This window comes from Neoarius graeffei, chromosome 2 (assembly GCF_027579695.1).
Source record: "Neoarius graeffei isolate fNeoGra1 chromosome 2, fNeoGra1.pri, whole genome shotgun sequence".
Classification (NCBI taxonomy): domain Eukaryota; kingdom Metazoa; phylum Chordata; class Actinopteri; order Siluriformes; family Ariidae; genus Neoarius; species Neoarius graeffei.
This window is the reverse complement of record NC_083570.1, coordinates 73,306,044-73,330,976: the sequence shown is the minus strand read 5'-3', so window position 1 is coordinate 73,330,976 and position 24,933 is coordinate 73,306,044. Positions and strand designations below refer to the sequence as shown.

The window sequence follows — 24,933 nt, the reverse complement described above, 5'->3', positions numbered from 1 at the left end:
TGAGTGCAAATTTGCCTCCAGTATTTGCTGATAACGTGCTGCATTCATCTTTCCTTCAACTTTGACCAAGTTTCCTGTGCCTTTGTAGCTCACGCATCCCCAAAACATCAGCGATCCACCTCCGTGCTTTACAGTAGGAATGGTGTTCCTTTCATCATTGGCCTTGTTGACACCTCTCCAAATGTAACGTTTATGGTTGTGGCCAAAAAGTTCAATTTTGGTCTCATCACTCCAAATTACCTTGTTCCAGAAGTTTTGAGGCTTGTCTCTGTGCTGTTTGGCGTATTGTAGGCGAGATACTTTGTGGCATTTGCCTGGTTTTAACAGAGCCCCTGATTTTCCATTTGTTAATCACAGTTTGAACACTGCTGACTGGCATTATCAATTCCTTGGATATCTTTTTGTATCCCTTTCCTGTTTTATACAGTTCAACTACCTTTTCCCGTAGATCCGTTGACAATTCTTTTGCTTTCCCCATGACTCAGAATCCAGAAACGTCAGTGGCTGGATGAAAGATGCAAGAGTCTGTCTGGATCCCAGAAACTCACTCAGCTTTTATGCACACACACACTGATTACAAGCAAACAGATCACAGGTGAGGACGTTACCTTCAGTAGCCATTCAAACCCATTTGTGTCAACTTCTGTGCATGTTATCAGGCCAAAATCACCAGGGTATGTGAACTTTTGATCAGGGCCATTTGGGTAATTTCTGTTATTATGATTTAAAAAAAGAGAAAACAGTCATTTGACAATAAATGGTTTCACCCAACCACTAAGCATGAGTGGAAAAGATGTTTTTGTGTTATCATTCATATTCTCTGAAAAATGGTCAAAGAATCATAGATTCTGCCAGGGTATGTAAACTTATGAGCACAACTGTAGTTATTCTTTGGTGTTTTTTTTTTTAAATGGTTGCCTGTGTAATATTCATGTAGTCAATATACAGTACAAGATGACCTGTAGTGCACAGAAGTGAAGGGACAGAAAATCTGTTTAGTATGCTGTAGTGAAGCATTAGTGTACAAAGAGCAGTTGTCTGTTTTGGGAATTCATCATAAGTTCCAGTAACTGAAACACTCAGGACCATGATGAATAATATGGTACTCATCCAACTATAAAGTGCTGTACACTTGCTCTATTCCAGTGTTATGTGTAAGCCAGGCTTTTAAGTCTTTAGGTGCAGCTCAAGCTAATGGCTGTAAATGGATTATTGTCCTTCTAAAGCAATCTTTTTCTCCTGTCCAGGAGGATACTGTTCCACAACTGTAATAATTTAGCACAGTAAATTCTATTTAGGCTAAATAACCTACAGTCTGTATTGAAGCGTATGGTCATTAGCTGGCTCGTGGCAAAACAATGTCAGTCTGCTAAGCTGGTACTCTGTCAGTATTGACGAGCTAGATTTTAAGCACTCGCGCTGTTTGTTCTTGTCTGTGTGACCAATAATTCAGACGCAGATTACATGTGATAAAATCCACTTTTCTTTACATGATGCCAGATGGATCTGTAACAAGAATAATACATTAACAAGGATACAGTGCTAATCCTGCCCTTAACTGTTACGTGTGCTCAGGGTTTGTTGAAACTCCTGGAGGGCACCATTGTGAATGTTCCAGAAAAGAACAGCAGAAGGTTGCGAGGTGAAACTGTGCACGTGGATACAACCAACATCCTGTTTGTGGCATCAGGAGCCTTCAGTGGGCTGGACCGGATCGTTAACCACAGGAAGAATGAGAAGGTGAGAGAGAGAGAGAGAGAGACAGACGTGAAGCAGTAAGCTATCACAATAGTGGCCTTTCCGTGACCCTCGTTTGTGGCTTTGTGTATGCAGTACCTTGGATTTGGCTCGCCATCTAACCTGGGGAAGGGACGCTGTGCCGCAGCAGATCTGGCCAATAGCTCAGGCAGTGAGCTGGATATGGTGGCTGAGATGGAGGAGAAGGATCAGCTCCTGAGACATGTAGAGGCACGTGACCTCATTGAGTTTGGAATGATTCCGGAGTTTGTAGGTCGTCTGCCTATCATAGTGCCTTTGCACAGCCTGGATGAACAGACACTAGTGCGCATTCTAACTGAGCCCCAGAACGCTGTGGTGCCTCAGTATCAGGCCCTCTTCAGCATGGATAAGGTGATCTCTCTCTCTCTCTCTCTTCCTGCATTTCTCTTATTCTGTCTCACACACAGACAAACACACACATTTTTCTGCAAGAAGGCTGAGGTTTCATTGCCCACTTTTCATGGGCTTTATTCAAAACAGAAAAGAACGATACTTTTATTTAAAAAAAAAATCTTTTTTTAATTTTTTTTTTATCTTTAATTTTGCCCAGTTTCGGTAAACCTGTGCCCACTGTAACCCCAGATTCATGTTCTTGGCTGGCATCCTCTGCTGTTGTAGCTTATCTGCCTCAAACTTCTATCCTTTTCTGCTCAGCACTGTTGTAAAGAGTAGTTATCTGAGTTACCATTGCCTTCCTGTCAGCTTGCTGGAACCTGTCTGGTCATTCTTCTCTGAAATCTCTCATGAATAATGGCTTTCACGGAGTTGTCACTCACTGGATGTTTTTTTTTTTGGACCATTCTCTGTAAACTCCTAAAGACTTGCATGTGAAATTCAATGGTTTCTGAAACACTCAAACCAGCCCATTTTGCACCAACCACCGTGTCCGGGTCACTGAGAATTTTATTTTATTTTTTTCTCATTCTGATGAGGATTTCAACTGAACCTCTTGGCCTGTGTCTGCATGATGATATGTTCTGTCCTGCTGCCTTATGATTGGCTGATTTTGAATAATTGCATTAACGTTCAGGTGTACAAAAGTAGGTGGTGAGTCATAACCTGACCATGTATAAATATATTGGAATATGTGCAGGTGTGCTTCTCTATGACTATAGTATATATGGAGAGACAGAAGGAAGTAGAACTAGATCTATATCTGACCATCAACCAAAAGTCTCTTAGCTGTTTCTGTGGTCTGTTATATAAGCTGTGATGTCTGCCCTGTGTTTCAGTGTGAGCTGAATGTGACTCCAGATGCACTCGGGGCCATTGCCAGATTGGCTCTTGAGAGGAATACTGGAGCCAGAGGCCTCCGAACCATCATGGTACAGACCACACACACACACACACACACGCACATGTGCTCTGTTTCTTCTTTCCTTCCAGCTGACTTCAGAGTCATAACTGTACCATGTTGTGCCCTTTAGGAGAAGCTGTTGTTGGAGCCCATGTTTGAGGTGCCACAGTCTGATATTGTGTCTGTAGAGCTGAATAAGGATGTGATTTTGGGCAAAACTGAACCATGCTATATCAGGTAAACTTGATTTAAGCATCCTCAGTCCACAGTGTGTCCTGAGCTCTGATTTAAGGCCATATTTCCTTGGCCTTAAGTCAGAGTATAGGACGCGCTGTGTCAAGACATCACGATCATTTTGTTGGTAGAAGGTGCATTAATGTGCCAGGTATAGTTTTACATAATATTTGTACTGGATTTAAAAGGCACTAGACAGTGTCATCTAGTATAGCATTTGTTACATATATGTTGTGCCTAAAAAAAGTTTTAGGACTTGAAAGGGTGGGGCATTTTTTTAAAATCTGGTAATCTCCAGTATAATGAATGTTCCTAGAAAGATTTTGTGTGTGTCTCTTTGTGTGTGCACATGCAGAGCTTCAAATAAACGGACCACAGAGGAGTATGACTGTGGCATTGAAGAAGAGAACTGGCTGAGACAGGCAGATGTAGCCAACAACTAATAATACAGCTGTGAAACATTTAAAGATCTCTCTAGACTCTGCATCAGTGAAGCTCTAAAAATCAGATGCAACATTCTTCTGCTCGGGGCTAAACAGGACCCTAATTTAAATTAGGGATAAATTTAGCTTTTTTAATTTTTTTAAGTCTTGAATTTTCTGTACAGCTGCTTTGCGACAATGTCTGTTGTTAAAAGCGCTATACAAATAAACTTGACTTAAACCTAAAGCAGATGCACTTAACAAATACCAGCTGAACAAGGAAGAATGAGATCGACCTCCTAATCCCCTTCTGGTCCCACATTCCCTGTAGGAACGTACAGGAAGTGACGACGCACAACCCAGCAGGCCTTAAGTACAGTCTTTGTGGACAGATAAAAATGTGATAATTTTATGTATCAAAAAAAGAATTCTTATTTTCTTGAGTGAGTTTTGGTGAATTGGTGAATGTGGAAACATTAACTCAACTGAGGTCATAAAATACAGTTTAAGGCAGAAAGCCAGGTGTGTTTTCATTTTAGTATTTTTGGTGCATACACCAACCAACTTGCCGTTTATTTAATAAGATTATTTCAGCTTCACTCAAATTCTTCAGGTGCTAGTTTCTCTACCTCTCCTTTTTTTTTTTTAAAAACAGTAATGAACATGATGCTGCTGTATGCTTGTAGCTTTATCCGTTTTAGACTACCTGTAATTTAACCATGTACATTACTCTATAGGACAGCGATTTATTTTTATTTTTAAAAAACAATGTACAAGCCATTGCAACAACAGCACAAGTGACCTTTTTCAAATGTGTTAAATGGCCTGTTATTCGCGCTCTCTCTCTCTCTCTCTCTCTTCTTAAAAGATGTTTTTGTATAACAGTTGAAACACTCTTCAAAGTGAAGTAATTTAAAATTCATCAAATCTCAGTATCTCCGATGGTTTAGAAATGCACTCTGTGTACACACGCACACACTTGTGTGCTGAAGAATTCGTAACAACAATAACGAAACATTTGTACACACAACAGTAACTTTTCATATATACTTTTATTGAATTAGGATTCCTTCTTCCATTTGAAATGTCAGCAAATCACCAACCACAAAGGCCATTGAATTTAGAAGTTGTCGTTATTTAAAAATATATAAATAAAGCGTATATAAGTAACATGTTGTTCTGTGTTATTGTTTAAGTAGTATTGATCAAAGAGGGTAAAAAATGGTCAGGATGGGGGGGGGGGGAATCATGGATTTTTGTTTGTGCAATGTAAATGTTAAGCCTATAGGGGACAGTGTACACAAATTTCCCTAATCCATGCAGAGAGAGTCACCTGCTAGTAACAGTAGTTTTCCCATTTCATTAACAATCCACATAGAAACCTGTCTTTAGTCCTCTGGGAAATATGGAACTTGTCATACTGTCTAGCATTATCATTTTCAAAGATGTTTTTGTTTCCATGGTTGAGTGCAGAAGGAAGCAAAATCCTAAATCGCACCCCATGCTTAAAAATGTCCGAGATATAGTGTATGTGGAGTCCCTGAGGAAAAAGTTGAGAAAAAAAGCCCTGCCTCCGTGGTCATCCTGCAGCCAAGAGCAATGGGAATCCTCTCTCAGTGATATTTTTTGTCTGCTGACATTCTCCTCAGCACCTCATTACTGAACTGGTATGTAAGTTTCTTCTTGATCTTTTTAACTTCCCCTGTCTTGCCATAGTTGCGTAGGGCCCGAGCCATCTTCTGATAGGTCATTCTCTTACGGTTGCCCTTCTGCAGGCCCCAGCGGCTGGCCAGCAGCTCCTTGTGTTTGGAAGAGAACTGAAAGGTGCCTCTCTCTCTATCCACCCACCAAATGCAGTCTTTCATATCCCCGTCTCTAAGCAGCTCCAGAAGGAACTGATAGAGACGCATTTTTCTTTTGTTGCCTGGAGGACCAAAATAAAAAAATAAATAAAACAAGACTTGTACAACTCTATACATGGCAGGTTTCAACCTTTATTTATTTATTTCAGCTTTAGAGCTGGGTGATATGACGACAACACTAATATTCTGATAATACATTTTTCTGACATTTCATGACTATTGATATTTTCAGTAATAAATAGCTAATGCCAAATTGCTAAAATATAATTTCACACAATGTGAAAGTTTCCATTTTCTTATGTACAGTGCCTTGAAAAAGTATTCATACCCCTTGAACTTTTTCACATTTCTCCACCTTACAACCACGAACTTAAAAGTTTTTTATTGAGATTTTATGTGATAGACCAACACAGAGTAGCAAATAATTGTGAAGTGAAATGAAAATGATAAATGGTCTTCAAAATTTTAAACAAATAAAAATCTGAAAAATGTGGTGTGCATTAGTATTCAGCCCCCTGTCTTCTGATACCTCTAAGTACAATCCAGTGCAATCAATTGCCTTCAGAAGTCATCTAATTAGTTAATGGAGTCCTATTGTGTGTAATTTACTCTCGGCATAAATACACTTGTTCTGTGAAGGCCTCAGTGGTTCGTTAGAGAACACTGAAGAACAAACAGTATCATGAAGACCAAAGAACTCACCAGACAGGTCAGGGATAAAGTTCTGGAGAAGTTTAAAGCAGGGTTAGGTTATAAAAAAAAATATATCTCAAGCTCTGAACATCTCAAGAAGCACTGTTCAATCCATCATTCAAAAATGGAAAAAGTATGGCACAACTGCAAAACTACCAAGACATGGCCGTCCACCTAAACTGACAGAGCGAGCGAGGAGAGCACTGGTCAGAGAAGCAGCTAAGAGGCCCATGATCACACTGGAGGAGCTGCAGAAATCCACAGCTCAGGTGGGAGAATCTGTGCACAGGACAACTATAAGTCGTACACGCCACAAATCTGGCCTTTATGGAAGAGGAGTGGCAAGAAGAAAGCCATTGTTGAAAGACAGGCATAAGAAGTCCCGTTTGCCAGAAGCCATGTAGGGGACACAGCAAACATGTGGAAGAAGGTGCTTTGGTCAGATGAGACCAAAGTTGAACTTTTTGGCCTAAATGCAAAGCGCTATGTGTGGCGGAAAACTAACACTGCTCATCACCCTGCACACACCATCCCCACTGTGAAACATGGTGGTGGCAGCATCATGCTATGGGGATGCTTTTCTTCAGCAGGGACAGGGAAGCTGGTCAGAGTTGATGGGAAGATGGATGGAGCTAAATACAGGGCAATCCTGGAAGAAAACCTGTTGGAGGCTGCAAAAGACTTGAGACTGGGAAGGAGATTCACCTTCCAGCAAGACAATGACTCTAAACATACAGCCAGAGCTACAATGGAATGGTTTAGATCAAAGAATATTCATGTGTTAGAATGGCTCAGTCAAAGTCCAGACCTAAATCCCATTGAGCATCTGTGGCAAGACTTGAAAATTGCTGTTCACAGACGCTCTCCATCCGATCTGGCTGAGCTTGAGCTATTTTGCAAAGAAGAATGGGCAAAAATTTCAGTGTCTAGATGTGCAAAGCTGGTAGAGACATACCACAAAAGACTTGCAGTTGTAATTGCAGCAAAAGGTGGCTCTACAAAGTATTGATGCAGGGGGGTTGAATACTAATGCACACCACATTTTTCAGATTTTTATTTGTTTAAAAATTTGAAGATCATTTTCGTTTCACTTCACAATTATGTGCTACTCTGTGTTGGTCTATCACATAAAATCTCAATAAAAAACTTTTCAGTTCGTGGTTGTAAGGTGGAAAAATGTGAAAAGTTCAAGGGGTATGAATACTTTTTCAAGGCACTGTATACAGCAATGGAAAAAAAATTGAGAGACCACTTTTAATGGTGACCGCTAGACAGACAGAATCCTTATACAGTGGTGTAGTGTAGTAGTTAGCACTGTCTCCTCACAGCAAGAAGGTTCTGTGTTCAAGCCCAGCGGCTGATGGGGGGCCTTTCTGCGTGGGTTTCCTTCGGGTGCTCTACTTTCCCCCACAGTCCAAAGACATGCGGTTAGGTTAACATGGGGCAGCCATGGGCTGAGGTTGGGCTGAAGAGCCCTTGAGCAAGGCACCTAACCCCCAACTGTTCCCCTGGTGCTGCAGCATAGCTGCCCACTGCACTGGGTATGTGTGTGTGTGTGTGTGTGTGTGCGTGCGCTCATTGCTCACTTGTGTGTGTGTGCATGTGTGTGTTCACTGCTTCAGATGGGTTAAATGCAGAGGAGGAATTTCACTGTGTGCTTATGTCTGTGCTTGAATGTATGTGTGACAAATAAAGGCTTCTTCTTCTATATAGTCACGCCATAGGGCTCAAAATGTCAAGACCAAAACATGAAAAGGGTGTAAATTTCCATTTAAACACCAAAAAAAAAAAAACAATTGATGACAGAGATTCATTCTAATCCCATGCAACCAAAGGAAGTGATAAATGATTGTGTCTTGGGAAGTGTGCTGTCAAGACCAGTACACTGTAATGTTTTAGTCACCTTTAGGAATTTCATCATTTGTTAGTTGTTGGGAAATTCTGTGGCCTTTCTCCATTCTCCCACTAATCCATGATATTCTAGGGCTTGTTGCAGAAACCACATGAAACACCTACACTGTGCCCTCACTGCCATTCACTGGTGATATCCATGTGTGAGTCAGGTTCTTCCTGAATTCCACTGGGTTGCCAGTTATGTGATTTAAAAGGAGTTATGCAAGGACTGAGGAACAGTATGAGAGAACAGTTTGCTCTCATGTTTTCAGCTTTAGTAAGAAGGGTTGGGTCATTTAGTGCAAAAGCACCAGAAGTCATACACTACTATGGCCAGAGTTTGTGTGACTAAAGAAAAAATGACTGTGCACAACTTTTAGAATGTTTTTCTGTCATATCAGCAGAAATTTGCCAGGAATCAGCATCTATGATACAGCAATGTATTTCAAACTGCTGTACTATTAGCTGGTAAGATCAGCTGGTTTTCACCATAGTATTAAGATTTTTTAGAATAACGTAACCGTCATTGTCACTTATACATGTGCACTATGGTGAAATTCTTTTCTTTGTGTATGCCAGCCTGTTTGGAAGGTGGGAACAGAGCACATAGTCAGCCATGATATAACAGCCCTGAAGTAGAGGGTGTTAGGAGTCTTGCTCAACAACCCAACAGTGGCATCAGCTGTTTGGCAATACCAGGGTGTGGCAGCGGGGGCGTGGTCAAGCATTGGTCTGTGAACGGAGGGCGGAGTCAGGGAAGGTAAGTGGCAGAATCACTACACCTGATGTTAGTTAGCCTGTGTTTGTGTGTCTTCCCCAGTGACCACGCCCTATAAAAAAGGAGAGAGAGAGCAGAGGAGGGAGACTCTCTCCAGCCAGGAGGCTTGTGTGTATATAGTTTAAAGCTGAAAAGCTATAATAGAGTTTGAGAACTCAGTTCTGGCCTGCTGTGCTTCTGTGCTCCACCCACCCTAAATGATTGCAACACAGGGCTTAAACTCACAACCTTCTTATCAGCAGTCCAGAAGCTTAACTACGGAGCCACAAATGCTCCTGTCATGATAATACAGCAGCAGGATCACAGTAGGTTTGGGAAACAGACCCCTGTGTGTTATAGGTTTATCATAATGGCCGAAATGGAAAAAGTTGAAAGTGAGTCACAATGAAATGCTGCCTGGCTTTTAAGCCTTCCATTTCTTGCTCACCTGTTATGCTAGTAGACGTGCTAGCAAGGTGTGTCTCATGGTCCTCTTCTCCCTCAGACACCTCAAACGGTGGACTGCGCGCCCCTGCGTCCTCATCGTCTGTGCTGCAGTGGGCAGGAGGAGAGCGCTGGTACAGTGGGTGAGAGACATATGCAAACTGTGGACCAGAACAATATTCAATGATTGCTGTGTGTTAATAAGCTTTTTTTTTTTTTTTTTGCTGAGACAAAGCAGAAATTAAATAAAGAACAAATCAAAAATATTTTACCATAGAATATCAATGAATGTATGAACAGTGTTTAGACTAGACATCCCTTTATTCTTGGAATAAAAATTGCCTGCACTCTAAAAACTGATGGGTTAAAAATAACTCAATTTCGGGCAATCTGCAACCCGAGTATGGGCTAATCCAGCATGGTGTGATTTAATCCAGTGAGGCTGGATTAGGATGTTGACCTACTTGAGTCTACTGGGTTGACACCCCCCCCCCCCCCCCCCCCCCCAATTTATGAGCAAAAATGACTACACTGCACATTGCACAGGGTGCAACATCTTTTTTTCACATCAGCACAAAAGCTTCAGGCAGCACTTTTCTCTACAAAAAAGTGTAAAAGCAGTGTTACTCTGCTAAAACTTGATAACTCTACTATAGCCATGTACATTTTGAAATCACGATTAGTGTGTATTAAATGCAGGATTACAATGAACTTGACTCCAGTGCTAGCAAATAATCTGTGACAGAGAAATCATGAGGTAATTTTTAACTAGCTAGAAGTAATGTCAATAGCTATATAGCACAAATTACCCAAAATGAGATAAGATAATCTCATTCATCTCATTATCTGTAGCCGCTTTATCCTTCTACAGGGTCGCAGGCAAGCTGGAGCCTATCCCAGCTGACTACGGGCGAAAGGCAGGGTACACCCTGGACAAGTCGCCAGGTCATCACAGGGCTGACACATAGACACAGACAACCATTCACACTCACATTCACACCTACGCTCAATTTAGAGTCACCAGTTAACCTAACCTGCATGTCTTTGGACTGTGGGGGAAACCGGAGCACCCGGAGGAAACCCACGCGGACACGGGGAGAACATGCAAACTCCACACAGAAAGGCCCTCGCCAGCCACGGGGCTCGAACCCGGACCTTCTTGCTGTGAGGCGACAGCGCTAACCACTACACCACCGTGCCACCCAAGATAAGATAATATAAACTGTAAATATGTATATAAGAATATGATCTAATCTTTACGATTATCCTACAAAGGCTCCTACTTTGTTGTATTTATTACCAGTAGCCAACTTCAGCCATATTTTCCTTCAAATAATATCACTGTGTGTTAGCAGGCTAACAGTAGCTATTAAAGCAAACTGCATGTTTAAAAAAAAAGTTACAGCCTACATAATGTCGACAGAAAAATAACCGTGAAAGTTTAACTAAATTATAAAATAAGTTAATTATGAACAAAAACATTTTCCTTGAATAGGCAGCTGAAACATTTACTTCAGAATGTTCCTGGTCACCACACTGCCTCTACATGTGCAGTGGAAAATTCCAGAAAATGAATCTTGATGCAACGTATATGTTTCCTTTCAGGTCCACATCGCTAACTCAGCATGCAGTGTTGCTCATCGTCAACTCCATTTGACCAACTTTGGCCCAACAACCTGATCAAACATGCGAAACCCAGCAACTGAGTTGTAAAAATGCTGTTTTTATCTTAACATTTTTTGACAACTACTAATCTCACATGGCATCACTCAAAGAAAGCAAAGTAAATTAAAACATTGTTTCGCCAGCGTTTATTGTGCTGTGGACAAGAAACATGCTAAGTTGACACAATCTCAAAAGAGCAGTCCCATACTCGGAAACCACAGAATTACCTTATAATGAAAGAGGAACTGCTAAAGCTATTGTGTCAGAAAAAAAGGGCATGAGACATGCTACATTTACTTTAATATACTTTTCTTTTTTTCCCTAATAATTCCATTTTTGCCCCTTTTATAGCTTTTATGTTCTCTTTATCAATTTAATTTCCATTGCCAGTAATTGTAAAGAAATATGTAAAAAAAAAAACCTGAGTTCAAATTGCTGGTCTAATGTATAATTTCTGTTTGAAGATATGCCTTGTAAAATGTTTTTTGTTTGTTTGTTTGTTTGTTTTTTGCGTGTGTGTATGTGTGTAGCATGCCCCGATTAAGTGGCCACAGTCCTCAGTCAGGAAAAGACAACGTTGAGCAATCAGTCTGTGTGACTGCAGTGTTTCAGTGGTTCTCAGTGCAGATGGTCTCTGTGACATCCTGCCTCGTGCTCATCTCTTTAAACCTCTCCATTTTTATTCACCCACCTCTTAATGACTCATAGTTCTTTAGCTTAACTCTAATTCCTAACGTTCATCACACTGTTTACATTGTGTTCATTGTGTACTTAACATTAGGACTGACTTGCAAAGAGAAAAAAATAGATGCAATTTGCAGTAAACAACTAACACACGGCAGTAAATTTGCATCCAGGTTTAAATTCTCACTGTAAGTTTATGCTTACACGCTCACTCTCTTTCTCTCTTTCACTGCAGGTCAAAGTATGAAGACAAGTCAAAGGTTCGCGAAAATGTATTTAATCTGCTAACAACCTGAACACTTAAATAATAGAAACTCAAACAATCTTAAACAGATTTTCTCAAAATGTTTCATGGTTTCCCAGTAAGTTACAGTTCCCTTACACAGACCAGTTTCTAATAATTTACAAACTCCTAGAAAAAGGGTTCCTAATTGATAGAAGTGTAGAGTCGAAGAGTTTGGTGAGTTCTGCACACCAACTCGCTTGTTAATCAAATCATGTGAGTTTGAGCAGGGAAATAACCAGACTGCTGAATAATAACCCTCCAGGACTGGGAATTTTTAGACAGTTCACTTGAACTACCGTAGATTGTGCTCATACACACATACATAATATAAGGAACCACTGTTTCATGGGGGCAGAGAAAGTTACAGAAACAGCCTTGGGGCCCAAAGGTCACTGGTTCGATTTTTGGAACTGGCAGGAAAAATGTGACGGGAGTTGATTGAATGACCAGCACTTTCCCCTCCCTCTGTATCATGGCTGAAGTGCCCTTGAGCAAGGCACCTAACCCCCAACTGCTTCCTGGGCACTGTAGCATAGCTGCCCACTGCTCTGGGTATGTATATGTGCTCATTGCTCACATGAATGTGCATGTATGTGTTCACTGCTTCAGATGGGTTAAAGGCAGAGGAGGAATTTTGTTATGCTTGAGTGTACATATGACAAATAAAGACCTTCTTCTTCTTCTTCTTCTTCTTCTTCTTCTTTCATTAGTAAATGTGTAAAAGTTTTCGAGGACTAACCTGAGGTGTGACCACAGGCACAAAAGCCCCCAGGCCTGAATCCAGAGGCGGGTGGTAAGACTCCACATCACTATAGTAGTAGGTGGCAGAGTGTAGTTCAGTGAAGTGACTACTCGAAGGGACCTCCAGCTCAGTCTGGTGAGTGTGATCAGTGTGGTAATCCCATCCACTTTCTGCAAGAGGAAATTGATGTTTTAAATTATTTTCAGTGTTTCCAGAAAAGACAATAGACGTTTTACCAGTATTAGGATCTTATACAACAATACAAAAGACAACTCCACAAAATGTACATGTTTAACGCATAATTAAGTCAAGGTAAAGGAACTTGAGGTATAAATAAACTTGAGTTGCTGTGTTTTATTAACCATAGAAAGATACATCTAGAGTTGTAAACTACAGCTAGGTGTTTCAAATATGTCCCGCATCCTAAACGATTGTTTGTTTCTGGCGGTCATTGCCTTTAGTATCACTTTCTAAAGTGTAGAGGAGAGAAGAGTGTGTTATGAATCTTGTCAGTGAATAAAGATCATATCCTATAGGCTCATATTCTCCATAGTGCAAATCTGTCGTGTACTGGCGACTTGCTGTAAATGGCTCTACGTTCATAACGAGTACAAGAGAAATATGATTTAAGATTGTTCACTCCAGGAGAGCAGTTTGTTGCCAACTTTCACCTCTGCCAGTTGGAAATCAAATATCTATTTGCAGATAGAATAGTATAAATTGCCAAAAACATCATTAACAACTACTGAGGCAGTAACAAAATCACGTGGGTCTGGAATTCATGACACACAATGCATGAAATCAACACATTGCTCTGGTTGAAAAGAAAAAAAATCTTTGGAACAGAAATGATAGCTGAAAGTATGTCCAATATCCAAATGTAACAAACACAGAGTTTCTACCTCTTTGTCAGAATATTAGTACATCCTTTTAAATAATTGTAAGGAAGTTTTTTTTCTCAACTTGTTTTTACAGTATTGGCTAAAACCGTTCCAGTTGGTTTGCTACCTACTAAGTAATACTTGTTTCAGATTGCAGCAGCAGTGGAAATGAAACACAGCCCACAACATCTGAACAAGCTCAAAGCTATAAAATATTCCCCAAGCACATGATAATTTACATGTTCTGTTCTTTTTCAGTTTTTTTTAATCTTAAAATGAAATGAATGATCCACCTTTAGAACCACATTTTATCATTGCTATCTTGTGCTTTGTATGAACCTATGATGATTAAAGTTATTTAAAAAAAAATATTCTTTGATGTGGATTGAAAAACCTGTAAAATTCTAAAAATGAGAAGATGTTTTTCCTTTAAAGTGATATTAATGATGGTCTGTTGAGTAATAGGGACATGTTTAATATATATTTTGCGATTAATTTTTTTTTTACAAGTGCTTTGAAAGAGACAACTTCTGGATTTCTTAAAACAAACAAGATCTTTTACAGACTGAAATATGATCCATATTCACATCTAATGATCTACTTTTGCAAAATAATGTCATGTTTATTTTATATGATAAATAATTATGTATAAGTTTCATTCTCTGAAATGATTCTGATAGCTATGTTTCTGAGGTTACTTTGCATCAACATTGCATTTCACCAGCAGCTCTTTAAAAAAGATTTGCATCATTCAGTTGTCCAAATCATATTGCAAAAAAGACCACAAGCAGACCACAGAACAGAAAAAAATCTATCTATCTATCTATCTATCTATCTATCTATCTATCTATCTATCTATCTATCTATCCACCCACACATACAGTACCAGTCAAAAGTTTGGACACACCTACTAAATCTTTTTCTTTATTTATTTAATGATATTTTAACAGAGTGCTTCTTCACCAAAGTGATTTTCAAGACAGTCCTGTAAAAACTAATGACGTTACAAGATAGAGAAAGTTTAAAAACAAATTATTTAAACTAATTTAAATAAATTAATTAAAAAAATTATTATAAGAAGGTAAAAATTTGAATCAGATGCACTTTCATTAATTGAAAGCCACTTCATGTCTTAAAGTAATGGTGGATGTTGTTTCTCTTTACTTAGTTGAGCGGTTCTTGACATAATATGGATTACTACAGTTGTGGAATAGGGCTATTTACTGTATGTTTATTATTTACTATTTACTGTTTGACCTCAAATGCATTAAGAATGCAAGAAATTGCACTAATTAATTTTTGACGAGGCACCTGTTAATTGAAAAGCATTCCAGGTGACGACCTCATGAAGCTGGTTAAGATAATGCCAACAGTGTACAAAGTGTTATCAAGGTAAACGGTGACTACTTTGCAAAATATAAAATATGAAACATTTTTTTTTGTTTTTTTAACACATTTTTGTTTACCACATAATTCCATATATGTTCTGTATGTTATTTCACAATTTTATGTCTTCAGTATTGTTCTACAGTGTAGAAAATAATCACAATACAGAAAAAATTATGAATGAGTAGGGGTGTGTGTGTGTGTATATATATATATATATATATATGAGAGAGAGAGAGAGAGATGGTGCAAATATATGAAGTTTATCTTCAAGTGGGCTCTAAATTGACCATAGATGTGAGTGTGAATGGTTGTCTGTGTCTATGTATCAGCCCTGTGATGACCTGGCAACTTGTCCAGGGTGTACCCCGCCTTTCACCCGTAGTCAGCTGGGATAGGCTCCAGCTTGCCTGCGACCCTGTAGAACAGGATAAAGCGGCTACAGATAATGGATGGATGGATCTTCAAGTGGTGAACATATTCATGGGCGAGCAAAGCAAATGAGTGAAATATTTTTCAACATGAGAAGATAAACTTCATATCTTCATGTCACCATGTATTTTTTTAATATTGTATAGACATATCCACAAAAAAAAAAAAAAATCCCCACAATTTAATCAAAAGAATTTTAATTTTGAACTAAATTTTGAATATAAAATATGAAACATATTTGTTTTTGTTTTTTTAGCACATTTTTTGTTTACCACATAATTCCATATATGTTCTGTATGTTATTTCACAATTTTATGTCTTCAGTATTGTTCTACAGTGTAGAAAATAGTCACAATACAGAAAAAATTATGAATGAGTAGGGGTGTACAAAATTTTGACTGGTGTGTGTGTGTGTGTGTGTATATATATATATATATATATATATATATATATATATATATATATAAAATTTAATCTAAAGAATTTTAATTTTGAACCTGTTCGCCATTTTGGCAACACACATCTAATGAGCAGGAAAACGCTGGGCGTGACATCATCAGAGTGAAATATCCAAAAATATGTCACTCAGATCCGTGATGTATTTCATCTGAAAAATGTGAGTTTTTCAACAGGAGAAGATAAACTTCATATCTTCAAGTCAACGTGTGATTTTCTTTTTATTATATAGACACATTCACAAACACAGAGTACCCACATTTAAAAAGAATGAATTGAGATCCTCACGAGTGACATATTGAGAGAAAAAAAAAAAAAATATATATATATATATATATATATATATATATATATATATATATATCATACACACACAACACACAAGTGTTTTTTTGGGAAAGGTGTGTGTGTGTGTGTATAAACTTACCCAAATGACCATCTGCATCACTGGTTATGTATGGGTAAAAATCATACTGTGGTCGGAAAACTTGATCGTATGCAGCAATTTCATCTGATGACTGAAGGTTTTTGAAAATCAAAGCATGAAACAAAAAGAATATTTTGTCAGAATGTTTCACACAAAAGCATACATAAACCCTTTTTACTACTACTCCTACTACTACTAGAATTAATAATAATAATAATAATAATAATAATAATAAAAGCCTCAAACCTTTTGCCCTGGATTAGAAATAAGCTTATAACAATCACTTACACACACATTTTCTTTGCAATGTTACTGACTAATATACACACCACCATGTACATTATATTAGTACTGTGTTCAGTGTAAGTATTAAGTGTTATGGATTTTTACCTAACACTCGTGACAGTAAAAGGTTTTGGGTACTTACTGATGAAATGACACAACCCTCCATTCTGTAATGCAAAATCTTCTCATACAGCTCTAACAACACTTCTCTGTTACATAAGGAACAAAAGCTGGAAAAACAAACTTATCCTTTGTTATTTTCTTTCTTTCTTCTGTTACACTACAAATAGAGAAAGGAAAATGAAATGGTGACAAATGCCTCTTGAGGTCTGCACTTTATTACCCCTCACTGACGGCTCTCTCTGCACTGGTAGTTCCTGATTTTGATCAGGTCAGAAGGATGGAGCTTATGAATAATTGTAGTTCACTCTGTAGTTCTGTCATTTCAGAGCAGCCAATCCTGTTGTGTTACAAAGTTTTGCTTTTGAGTTGATTCTATTTTCATTATTATTATTATTATTATTATTATTTTTTTTTTTAACATCAATTATGCTTTATTTACTGGAAGGAGAGAACATTTGAAAGCCATATTTCCATTTATTTTAGATTTTATAGACTTCTAATGTCCTTCTAAATCTAAAGTTTGAGTGTTTCACTCTTTAATAATTTGCCTGGAGTATAAAATGCACTTAAAGCACTTACAAAAAAAGTTTAATATATTTCAATTTCTGCTCTTAATGAAAGTTAGTATCATGAAAAGTTAAATACTGTGGCTAATTACAACTCCGATTCCAAAAAAGTTGGGACAAAGTACAAATTGTAAATAAAAACGGAATGCAATGATGTGGAAGCTTCAAAAGTCCATATTTTATTCAGAATAGAACATAGATGACATATCAAATGTTTAAACTGAGAAAATGTATCATTTAAAGAGAAAAATTAGGTGATTTTAAATTTCATGACAACAACACATCTCAAAAAAGTTGGGACAAGGCCATGTTTACCACTGTGAGACATCCCCTTTTCTCTTTACAACAGTCTGTAAACGTCTGGGGACTGAGGAGACAATTTGCTCAAGTTTAGGGATAGGAATGTTAACCCATTCTTGTCTAATACACTGAAAAAAAAAAGTCATTGAATTTACTTAATTTGAATGTGTACATCGGTCCCACACAATCCAATTGTGTAAGCTTAAAATAACTTTAACCTTACACAATAACATTAAGGGGATGAAATCACTTTAAGCTTACACAATTGGATTGTGTGGGACCAATGTATGCATTAAAATTAAGTAAATTCAATGACTTTTTTTTTCAGTGTATAGGATTCTAGTTGCTCAACTGTCTTAGGTCTTTTTTGTCGTATCTTCCGTTTTATGATGCGCCAAATGTTTTCTATGGGTGAAAGATCTGGACTGCAGGCTGGCCAGTCCAGTACCCGGACCCTTCTTCTACGCAGCCATGATGCTGTAATTGATGCAGTATGTGGTTTGGCATTGTCATGTTGGAAAATGCAAGGTCTTCCCTGAAAGAGACGTCGTCTGGATGGGAGCATATGTTGCTCTAGAACCTGGATATACCTTTCAGTGTTGATGGTGTCTTTCCAGATGTGTAAGCTGCCCATGCCACACGCACTAATGCAACCCCATACCATCAGAGATGCAGGCTTCTGAACTGAGCGCTGATAACAACTTGGGCTGTCCTTCTCCTCTTCAGTCCGAATGACACGGCGTCCCTGATTTCCATAAAGAACTTCACATTTTGATTTGTCTGACCACAGAACAGTTTTCCACTTTGCCACAGTCCATTTTAAATGAGCCTTGGCCCAGAGAAGACGTCTGCGCTTCTGGATCATGTTTAGATACGGCATCTTCTTTGAACTATAGAGTTTTAGCTGGCAACGGCGGATGGCACGGTGAATTGTGTTCACAGATAATGTTCTCTGGAAATATTCCTGAGCCCATTTTGTGATTTCCAATACAGAAGCATGCCTGTATGTGATGCAGTGCCGTCTAAGGGCCCGAAGATCACGGGCACCCAGTATGATTTTCCGGCCTTGACCCTTACACACAGAGATTCTTCCAGATTCTCTGAATCTTTTGATGATATTATGCACTGTAGATGATGATATATTCAAACTCTTTGCAATTTTACACTGTCGAACTCCTTTCTGATATTGCTCCACTATTTGTCAGCGCAGAATTAGGGGAATTGGTGATCCTCTTCCCATCTTTACTTCTGAGAGCCGCTGCCACTCCAAGATGCTCTTTTTATACCCAGTCATGTTAATGACCTATTGCCAGTTGACCTAATGAGTTGCAACTTGGTCCTCCAGCTGTTCCTTTTTTGTACCTTTAACTTTTCCAGCCTCTTATTGCCCCTGTCCCAACTTTTTTGAGATGTATTGCTGTCATGAAATTTCAAATAAGCCAATATTTGGCATGCAATTTCAAAATGTCTCACTTTCAACATTTGATATGTTGTCTATGTTCTATTGTGAATACAATATCAGTTTTTGAGATTTGTAAATTATTGCTTTCCGTTTTTATTTACAATTTGTACTTTGTCCAAACTTTTTTGGAATCGGGGTTGTACTTTTCTCCCATGACCATGTAATAATCCAAAGTTTGAACAAACACAAATAAACAAATGAAGATTTCATTGAAATGTAATTTCAGATATCTTTTTGCACATGCAAATTACACTATTCCAGGTAATAGTTCTTGTGGAAAGGGGAAATATTTTATCCTGCGTTCTACAGCCAGACCATCTGATTACAAAATCTGAGCAATGCAAGGGAAATTTTCTGTTAGAGATAATACATTGTATGAGCTTAAGAGTGTCACAAACATTAGGGTTAACCAAAGTGAAGTTCCAAAAGATTCTTGTTCCTTTTTTTAATCAAAGCGTCCCACTGTTGTCAGTCGATTTGAGGAAGTAGCTCCTGTTGCAGCACACAAGACCATTCCGTAATGGGGATTTCATCGACCCCTGTTTAGGTCTGTTTAGTGCTTCTATTGTTGATTGTTTCGAGAGAGTTTATTTTCACCTACAAGCTTGTTTAAATATGGGAAGGGTATCTAGAATGAATTAACGATTGTATGTAATTCAAATCAATATAAAATCACATTACATTCACATTTACATCACACACTGATCAGTAAAGAGATGGACACACACAAACAACTGAATAATCTTCAGCGTTAATCTAAACACTAACAAGTTGTTCTGGGTGCTGAGATTGTATTAGTTGAAGTGTATGGACTCTAAGGCACTTTGAGTATAAATCTTATCAACTTTTGTAGAACTACATGTGTATAATATGGAAAAACTGTAGCAGTTATAACAACATTTTGTTATTGCTTCAATGAAACAAATAAGTGCAGAAATGTCAATTCACATGATATACTAAGTGTAGTTTTCTAAAACAATCTCTCTCTCTCTCTCTCTCTCTCTCTCTCTCTCTCTCTCTCTCATACGCACACATATGTGGTAAAAATGGGGAAGTCAGAAGCTTTCGGATTCATTTCCCCCTGGTCAGCATGCATGTGTGAATATCTGTGGTGGATATTCTTCAGCTATGAGCTCTTTCAGCTGTAATCATTGACATTAATGTTCACCCAAAAACCAATTAGCAATTAACTGTTTTCTTGTGTTTGCATTCCATATTCATTCATGGATAAATATCCACATTAATGGTCATGTGGGAACAGAATGGCAATCTGATGTTGTCTGAATACCTGACTGATAATTTGAATGTCATATTGGTGTGTGTGTGTGTGTGTGTGTGTGTGTGTGCGTGCGCGCGTGCTCTTATGTTTTCCCAACAGTGTGTTGCAGGGTATTTTTTTGGCACCACAGGAAGTCCGTTACATCTGTTCACACTGTCTCTGTTGCACAACAGACCAGAAGAGCTCCATCCTCACTGTAACTGGTGTTTTTTTTTTTTAAAGTTTAGCTCGTCTAGCAACACAGAAAACATTTCACTCATCCCCCCAACTACCTGCCGGTACAGCACACACATTTAGACAAACTGCTTTCAACACACACACACACACACACACACACACGGGCAGAATTTCTCTTCAGGCAGAAGGTGACAACGCCAAAAGTGAAGAACTGCAGGCCCGGGACATGATTGACAGTTGAATGTCTTTGTCTTTATCGCAGTAGACAAACTTCCTGTCGGCCCAGAGCTTGTGACCAACTGTAACCACAGAGTACTATGACATACTACACACAGCTTCAGGTAAGAGAAGTTCATTATAGCCCCCACACCTCCCAACATCCTTCTCTTCTGTCCATGCACTCAAAACCAATTACAGTAAAGACACCAGAATTATTGGCATCCTTGATGAAAGAAGCAAATATATTGTATATATAATGTGGTCAACACTTCTGATGAATTATATTTAGAGCTCAAACAATCTATAGTGTTATTTTAACACACACACACACACACACACACAGAGAAACAAATCCCTCATCAAGAAATAATTATTTTCAACAAAAACACATGTGCCACTATTACTGGGTCCTTCCCTAGAAATGATAGTGAACACAATGTAACTGAAGCATGTTTCCCATTTAAATTATACATTTTTGAGTTGATTGAATGAATGAACCCTTTATTGTCACTGTTACCAGTGAAATTGACCATGATTGGAGTGTGTAGGAACTTTCAAGCTGTAATCCATGACTTCCTGATTAACTGGGGAACAAATATGAGGTGACACAGAGGCCAAATTCCCTTAGTCATCCATCAGCATGGGAAAGATAAGAGAACACACAAACCAAATGAGGGAGAAGTGTTTTGACTTTCATAAGTCAGGGAACGGTTATGAAAACAACAAAAACAACAACAACAACAAGCTACTCACCTGAAAATGTCCCGTTCTACTGGTAAGGCAATAATTTAAAAAAAAGAAAAGAAAAAGTGGACACCAACTGGAATGGTTACAAATTTGCCTGGAAGAGAATCCAAGATTATTTTCCCCCACGTACAGTGAGGAGGATGATGAAAGGCAAAAAAAAATCCCCAAGGATCACTGTTGGTAAATTATGAGAAAAAAATCTTGGGGTTTCCAAGTCTCCAAACCCACCATCAGACACCACCTCCATGACACCACCTCATTATTTGGAAGGTATGACAGAAAAAAAGTATTTTCTGTCAGTTAACCACAAACATAAGTGTCTGAAGTTTGCAAGATGCTACTACAACTTTGACTGGAACTGTGTTCTATGGTCTGATGAAACAATCATCGAGTTTTTTGGCAATAAACACTTGCAGTGGGTTTGGTGTAAAAAGAAGGATGGCTATATTGAAAAGAACCCAATCCCAACTGTAAAATATGGTGGAAGTTTTATGATGTTTTGGGGCTGTTTTTCCTCCAAAGGCCCTGGAAATCTTGTTAGGGTACGTGGCATCATGGACTCCATAAAATGCCATGACATTTTAAATCAAAATCTGGCTGCTTCTGCCAGGAAACTAAAACTGGGTTGTCACCAGGTCTTCCAGCAGGACAATGATCTGAAGCATATATTCAAATCAACACAAAAATAGGTCGGTGACCACAGAATCAAGCTTCTGCTGTGGCCATCTCAGTCCCCTGACCTGAACCCCGCTGAAAACCTGTGGGGTGAGCTGAAGAGGAGAAAGCACCAGAAAGGGCCTCAGACCTGGGATTATCTAGAGAGATTGTGTAAAGAGGAATGGTCTCAGATGCCCTGGTCTGTATCTCCAACCTTATAAAATGTTACAGGAGAGACTCCGTGCTGTTTTACTGGCAAAGGGAGGTTGTACAAAGTATAAAATACAGTGGTGCCAATAATTGTGGCACGTGTTTTTGTTGAAAATAATTATTTCTTGGTGAGGGATTAGTTTTTCTCTGAATAAATTTATTTCAATTAAAATTAGGATTTTTCTCTTTTTTTTTCCAGTGTGAGATGAAGCTACTTCACCAAAAGGTGGATTTTTTCTAACACTTTTTACTAATGTTTACATGGGGTGCCAATAATTGTGGAGGACACTGTGTATTTACATATATACTGCATATATTTAGAAGTACTGCTATTCCACCACAAAAACTGCTTTCAAAATTACAGTGACTAAATGATAAAGCGCTGAACAGCTTTCTGTATGTGTCAGACAAGGTTGCATCTAAGACAACACCACAACACCACACACTCCTTCTTGCACAACACCACAAACTCCAGACTCCATTATATTCATGCAAACTTCTCCCTGTAATGATTCTGATGTATGTTTAGGATCATTATCTTGTCAAAAGATCCAAGTATGGCCAAATCATAACATCTACATAATGACCACCATTTTCTACTACTTACTTAAACTCATGACACATTCAAATGTCTCAAGAGCCCCAAGACCATCCAGAAAAAAACAGTCCCAAAACATCACTGCATACTTCTCAGTTCTCACGTCTTTGCCGTGAGACTCACTATTTTTTTGCACTGAATCATGCTTTCACACTTCCACGTTCAAACTGTCATGATTTTTAAGAAAAAAATATATATTCATGGAAAACAAAGCATTATCAATGCACTGGTGCATGCAATGTTCACTATGTACATGATATCGTGTTTACAGAAGTCCAGTGAAAGAGCTTTTGAAAGGATGTTCGTGATTGGTTGACTGCACGAAGTTGCCCAATGAAACCATGTATTAGTTTGTCTTCATCGTTTCCACATTACCAGTGGGAAAGACGCATGTGGAGAAAATGAGTGACAGCAATTCTGGATCAGAGGGCCCTCCAAGTTCTAAAAAAACAGAAATAATAGATATATGTGGAAATAATTTTTGTGTTAACTGGGTTATTAATTTGTATTTCTCCATATAGGTTCCTGAGGTGATCACACTGGTATTGTTGTTGATTATCAGTTAAAACCTTGATTTAGAAATGACTTGGTGGTAACACAAATTGTGTTTCCTGTCTTCCTATGAAGTGACTTGCATATGCAGTTTTGTGGTGAAATGTTATTGAAATGTGATCATTGCACATCGTTCATTTCATGATCATATTCATCTCATCTCATCTCATTATCTCTAGCCGCTTTATCCTTCTACAGGGTCGCAGGCAAGCTGGAGCCTATCCCAGCTGACTACGGGCGAAAGGCGGGGTACACCCTGGACAAGTCGCCAGGTCATCACAGGGCTGACACATAGACACAGACAACCATTCACACTCACAATCACACCTACGGTCAATTTAGAGTCACCAGTTAACCTAACCTGCATGTCTTTGGACTGTGGGGGAAACCGGAGCACCCGGAGGAAACCCACGCGGACACGGGGAGAACATGCAAACTCCACACAGAAAGGCCCTCGCCGGCCCCAGGGCTCGAACCCAGGACCTTCTTGCTGTGAGGCGACAGCGCTAACCACTACACCACCGTGCCGCCATGATCATATTGAAATGTGTTATTGCTTACCTGGTATTGTTTTGTTAATGCATGTGGTGTCCTCATGAAGCCATTTTTTTTCATTAATAGTAACAAGAAGGTGAAAGCTAAATATTCATCCAAAGGTCAACCAATCTCCTCTTAAAGTTGGCAAAATCGTTTTCAGCTGGGGGGCCGAAAACCTGGGCTTTGCCCTGGACCTGACCGGGGCCTGAAGCCCCTGGATCCTGGCTTTCTCACTTCTTTTTTCATTTTAGGGTTGCCAGCTATGTCACTGATCCATCTGGATATTTTTACAGTGGTGTATTAGGTGTTTTCGTGTCAGGTATCAGGTGATTTAAAAAAAAAACCCAAACATTTTTATAAATTTTTTTTTTTGCTACTTGATTTAGGTTTCATCTAACTATAACACGTAGCTTGATGAACTTTGTGGGTTTCTTTCAGGTAGCGATTCTTACTTGCAACTTTAAAATAGTCCTTGTTATGGAGGTAGAAGCACATCATAATTCAGTTATTCTAAAACTGTGATATTTAGGGTTTTCTTTTTTCTTGTTTTTTTGCAAACAAACACTCATTTGTTTGTGGTGAATCATACAGCTAGAAGAGGCCCAAAGAAATTACAGTATGATGAGAAACACATAATGCATACAATTGACAATATAAACTTAAGGAAACTGTAGGGCTGTAGAGAAATATTCCTGTAAAATTCTCAGCTAGTAATGGATGGCAAAGAGATTTTAACATATAGAAGAATGTGGCAGCAAACATAACCACATAAATCATTATTTAAGGATACAGATCCACTCTATCACGTCAGTGAATAAACCCTTTGTTGTCATCCAGCTGTTTGGAGTCTGTTTTGTCTCCATCCGGTGGCCAAATAAGGT

The 24,933-nt window shown here is 38.7% G+C and overlaps 2 protein-coding genes across 8 annotated transcripts in view; one reads left to right on the top strand and one right to left on the bottom strand.

Moving 5' to 3' along the window:
• clpxb (caseinolytic mitochondrial matrix peptidase chaperone subunit Xb) overlaps positions 1-4,888 on the top strand; it is a 33,326-nt gene extending 28,438 nt beyond the window's left edge. For all 6 annotated transcript variants that reach the window (XM_060914924.1, XM_060914923.1, XM_060914922.1 and 3 more), the window contains 5 exons: positions 1,576-1,740; positions 1,834-2,130; positions 3,012-3,104; positions 3,207-3,313; positions 3,666-4,888. In XM_060914924.1, the coding sequence (XP_060770907.1) occupies positions 1,576-1,740; positions 1,834-2,130; positions 3,012-3,104; positions 3,207-3,313; positions 3,666-3,753 (750 nt within the window). In that variant the 3' untranslated portion in view covers positions 3,754-4,888. The remainder of the gene's footprint in view (positions 1-1,575; positions 1,741-1,833; positions 2,131-3,011; positions 3,105-3,206; positions 3,314-3,665) is intronic.
• Positions 4,766-17,071, bottom strand: spi1a (Spi-1 proto-oncogene a). Of its 2 annotated transcripts, none has more exons than XM_060914926.1 (5): positions 16,768-17,071; positions 16,341-16,431; positions 12,756-12,928; positions 9,386-9,512; positions 4,766-5,656 (listed from the first exon to the last, which is right to left on the bottom strand). In XM_060914926.1, exons 1-5 carry the CDS (start codon positions 16,789-16,791, stop codon positions 5,346-5,348), a joined length of 726 nt encoding a protein of 241 aa, XP_060770909.1. In that variant the 5' UTR covers positions 16,792-17,071; the 3' UTR covers positions 4,766-5,345. The 2 variants fall into 2 exon arrangements, with proteins under 2 accessions (XP_060770909.1, XP_060770908.1); XM_060914925.1 differs by having other exon boundaries at positions 9,386-9,542; positions 16,768-17,061.
• Between the last annotated feature and the right edge of the window lie 7,862 nt (positions 17,072-24,933).

Excerpts from the sequence above, each read along its gene's own strand:
- spi1a (XM_060914925.1), bottom strand. The coding sequence starts at position 16,791 with ATGGAGGGTTGTGTCATTTCATCA. Across the intron at positions 16,432-16,767 it reads AGGGTTGTGTCATTTCATCA|TCATCAGATGAAATTGCTGC; the intron begins GTAAGTACCCAA and ends AAAAACCTTCAG. Across the intron at positions 12,929-16,340 it reads TGATGCAGATGGTCATTTGG|AAAGTGGATGGGATTACCAC; the intron begins GTAAGTTTATAC and ends TTCCTCTTGCAG.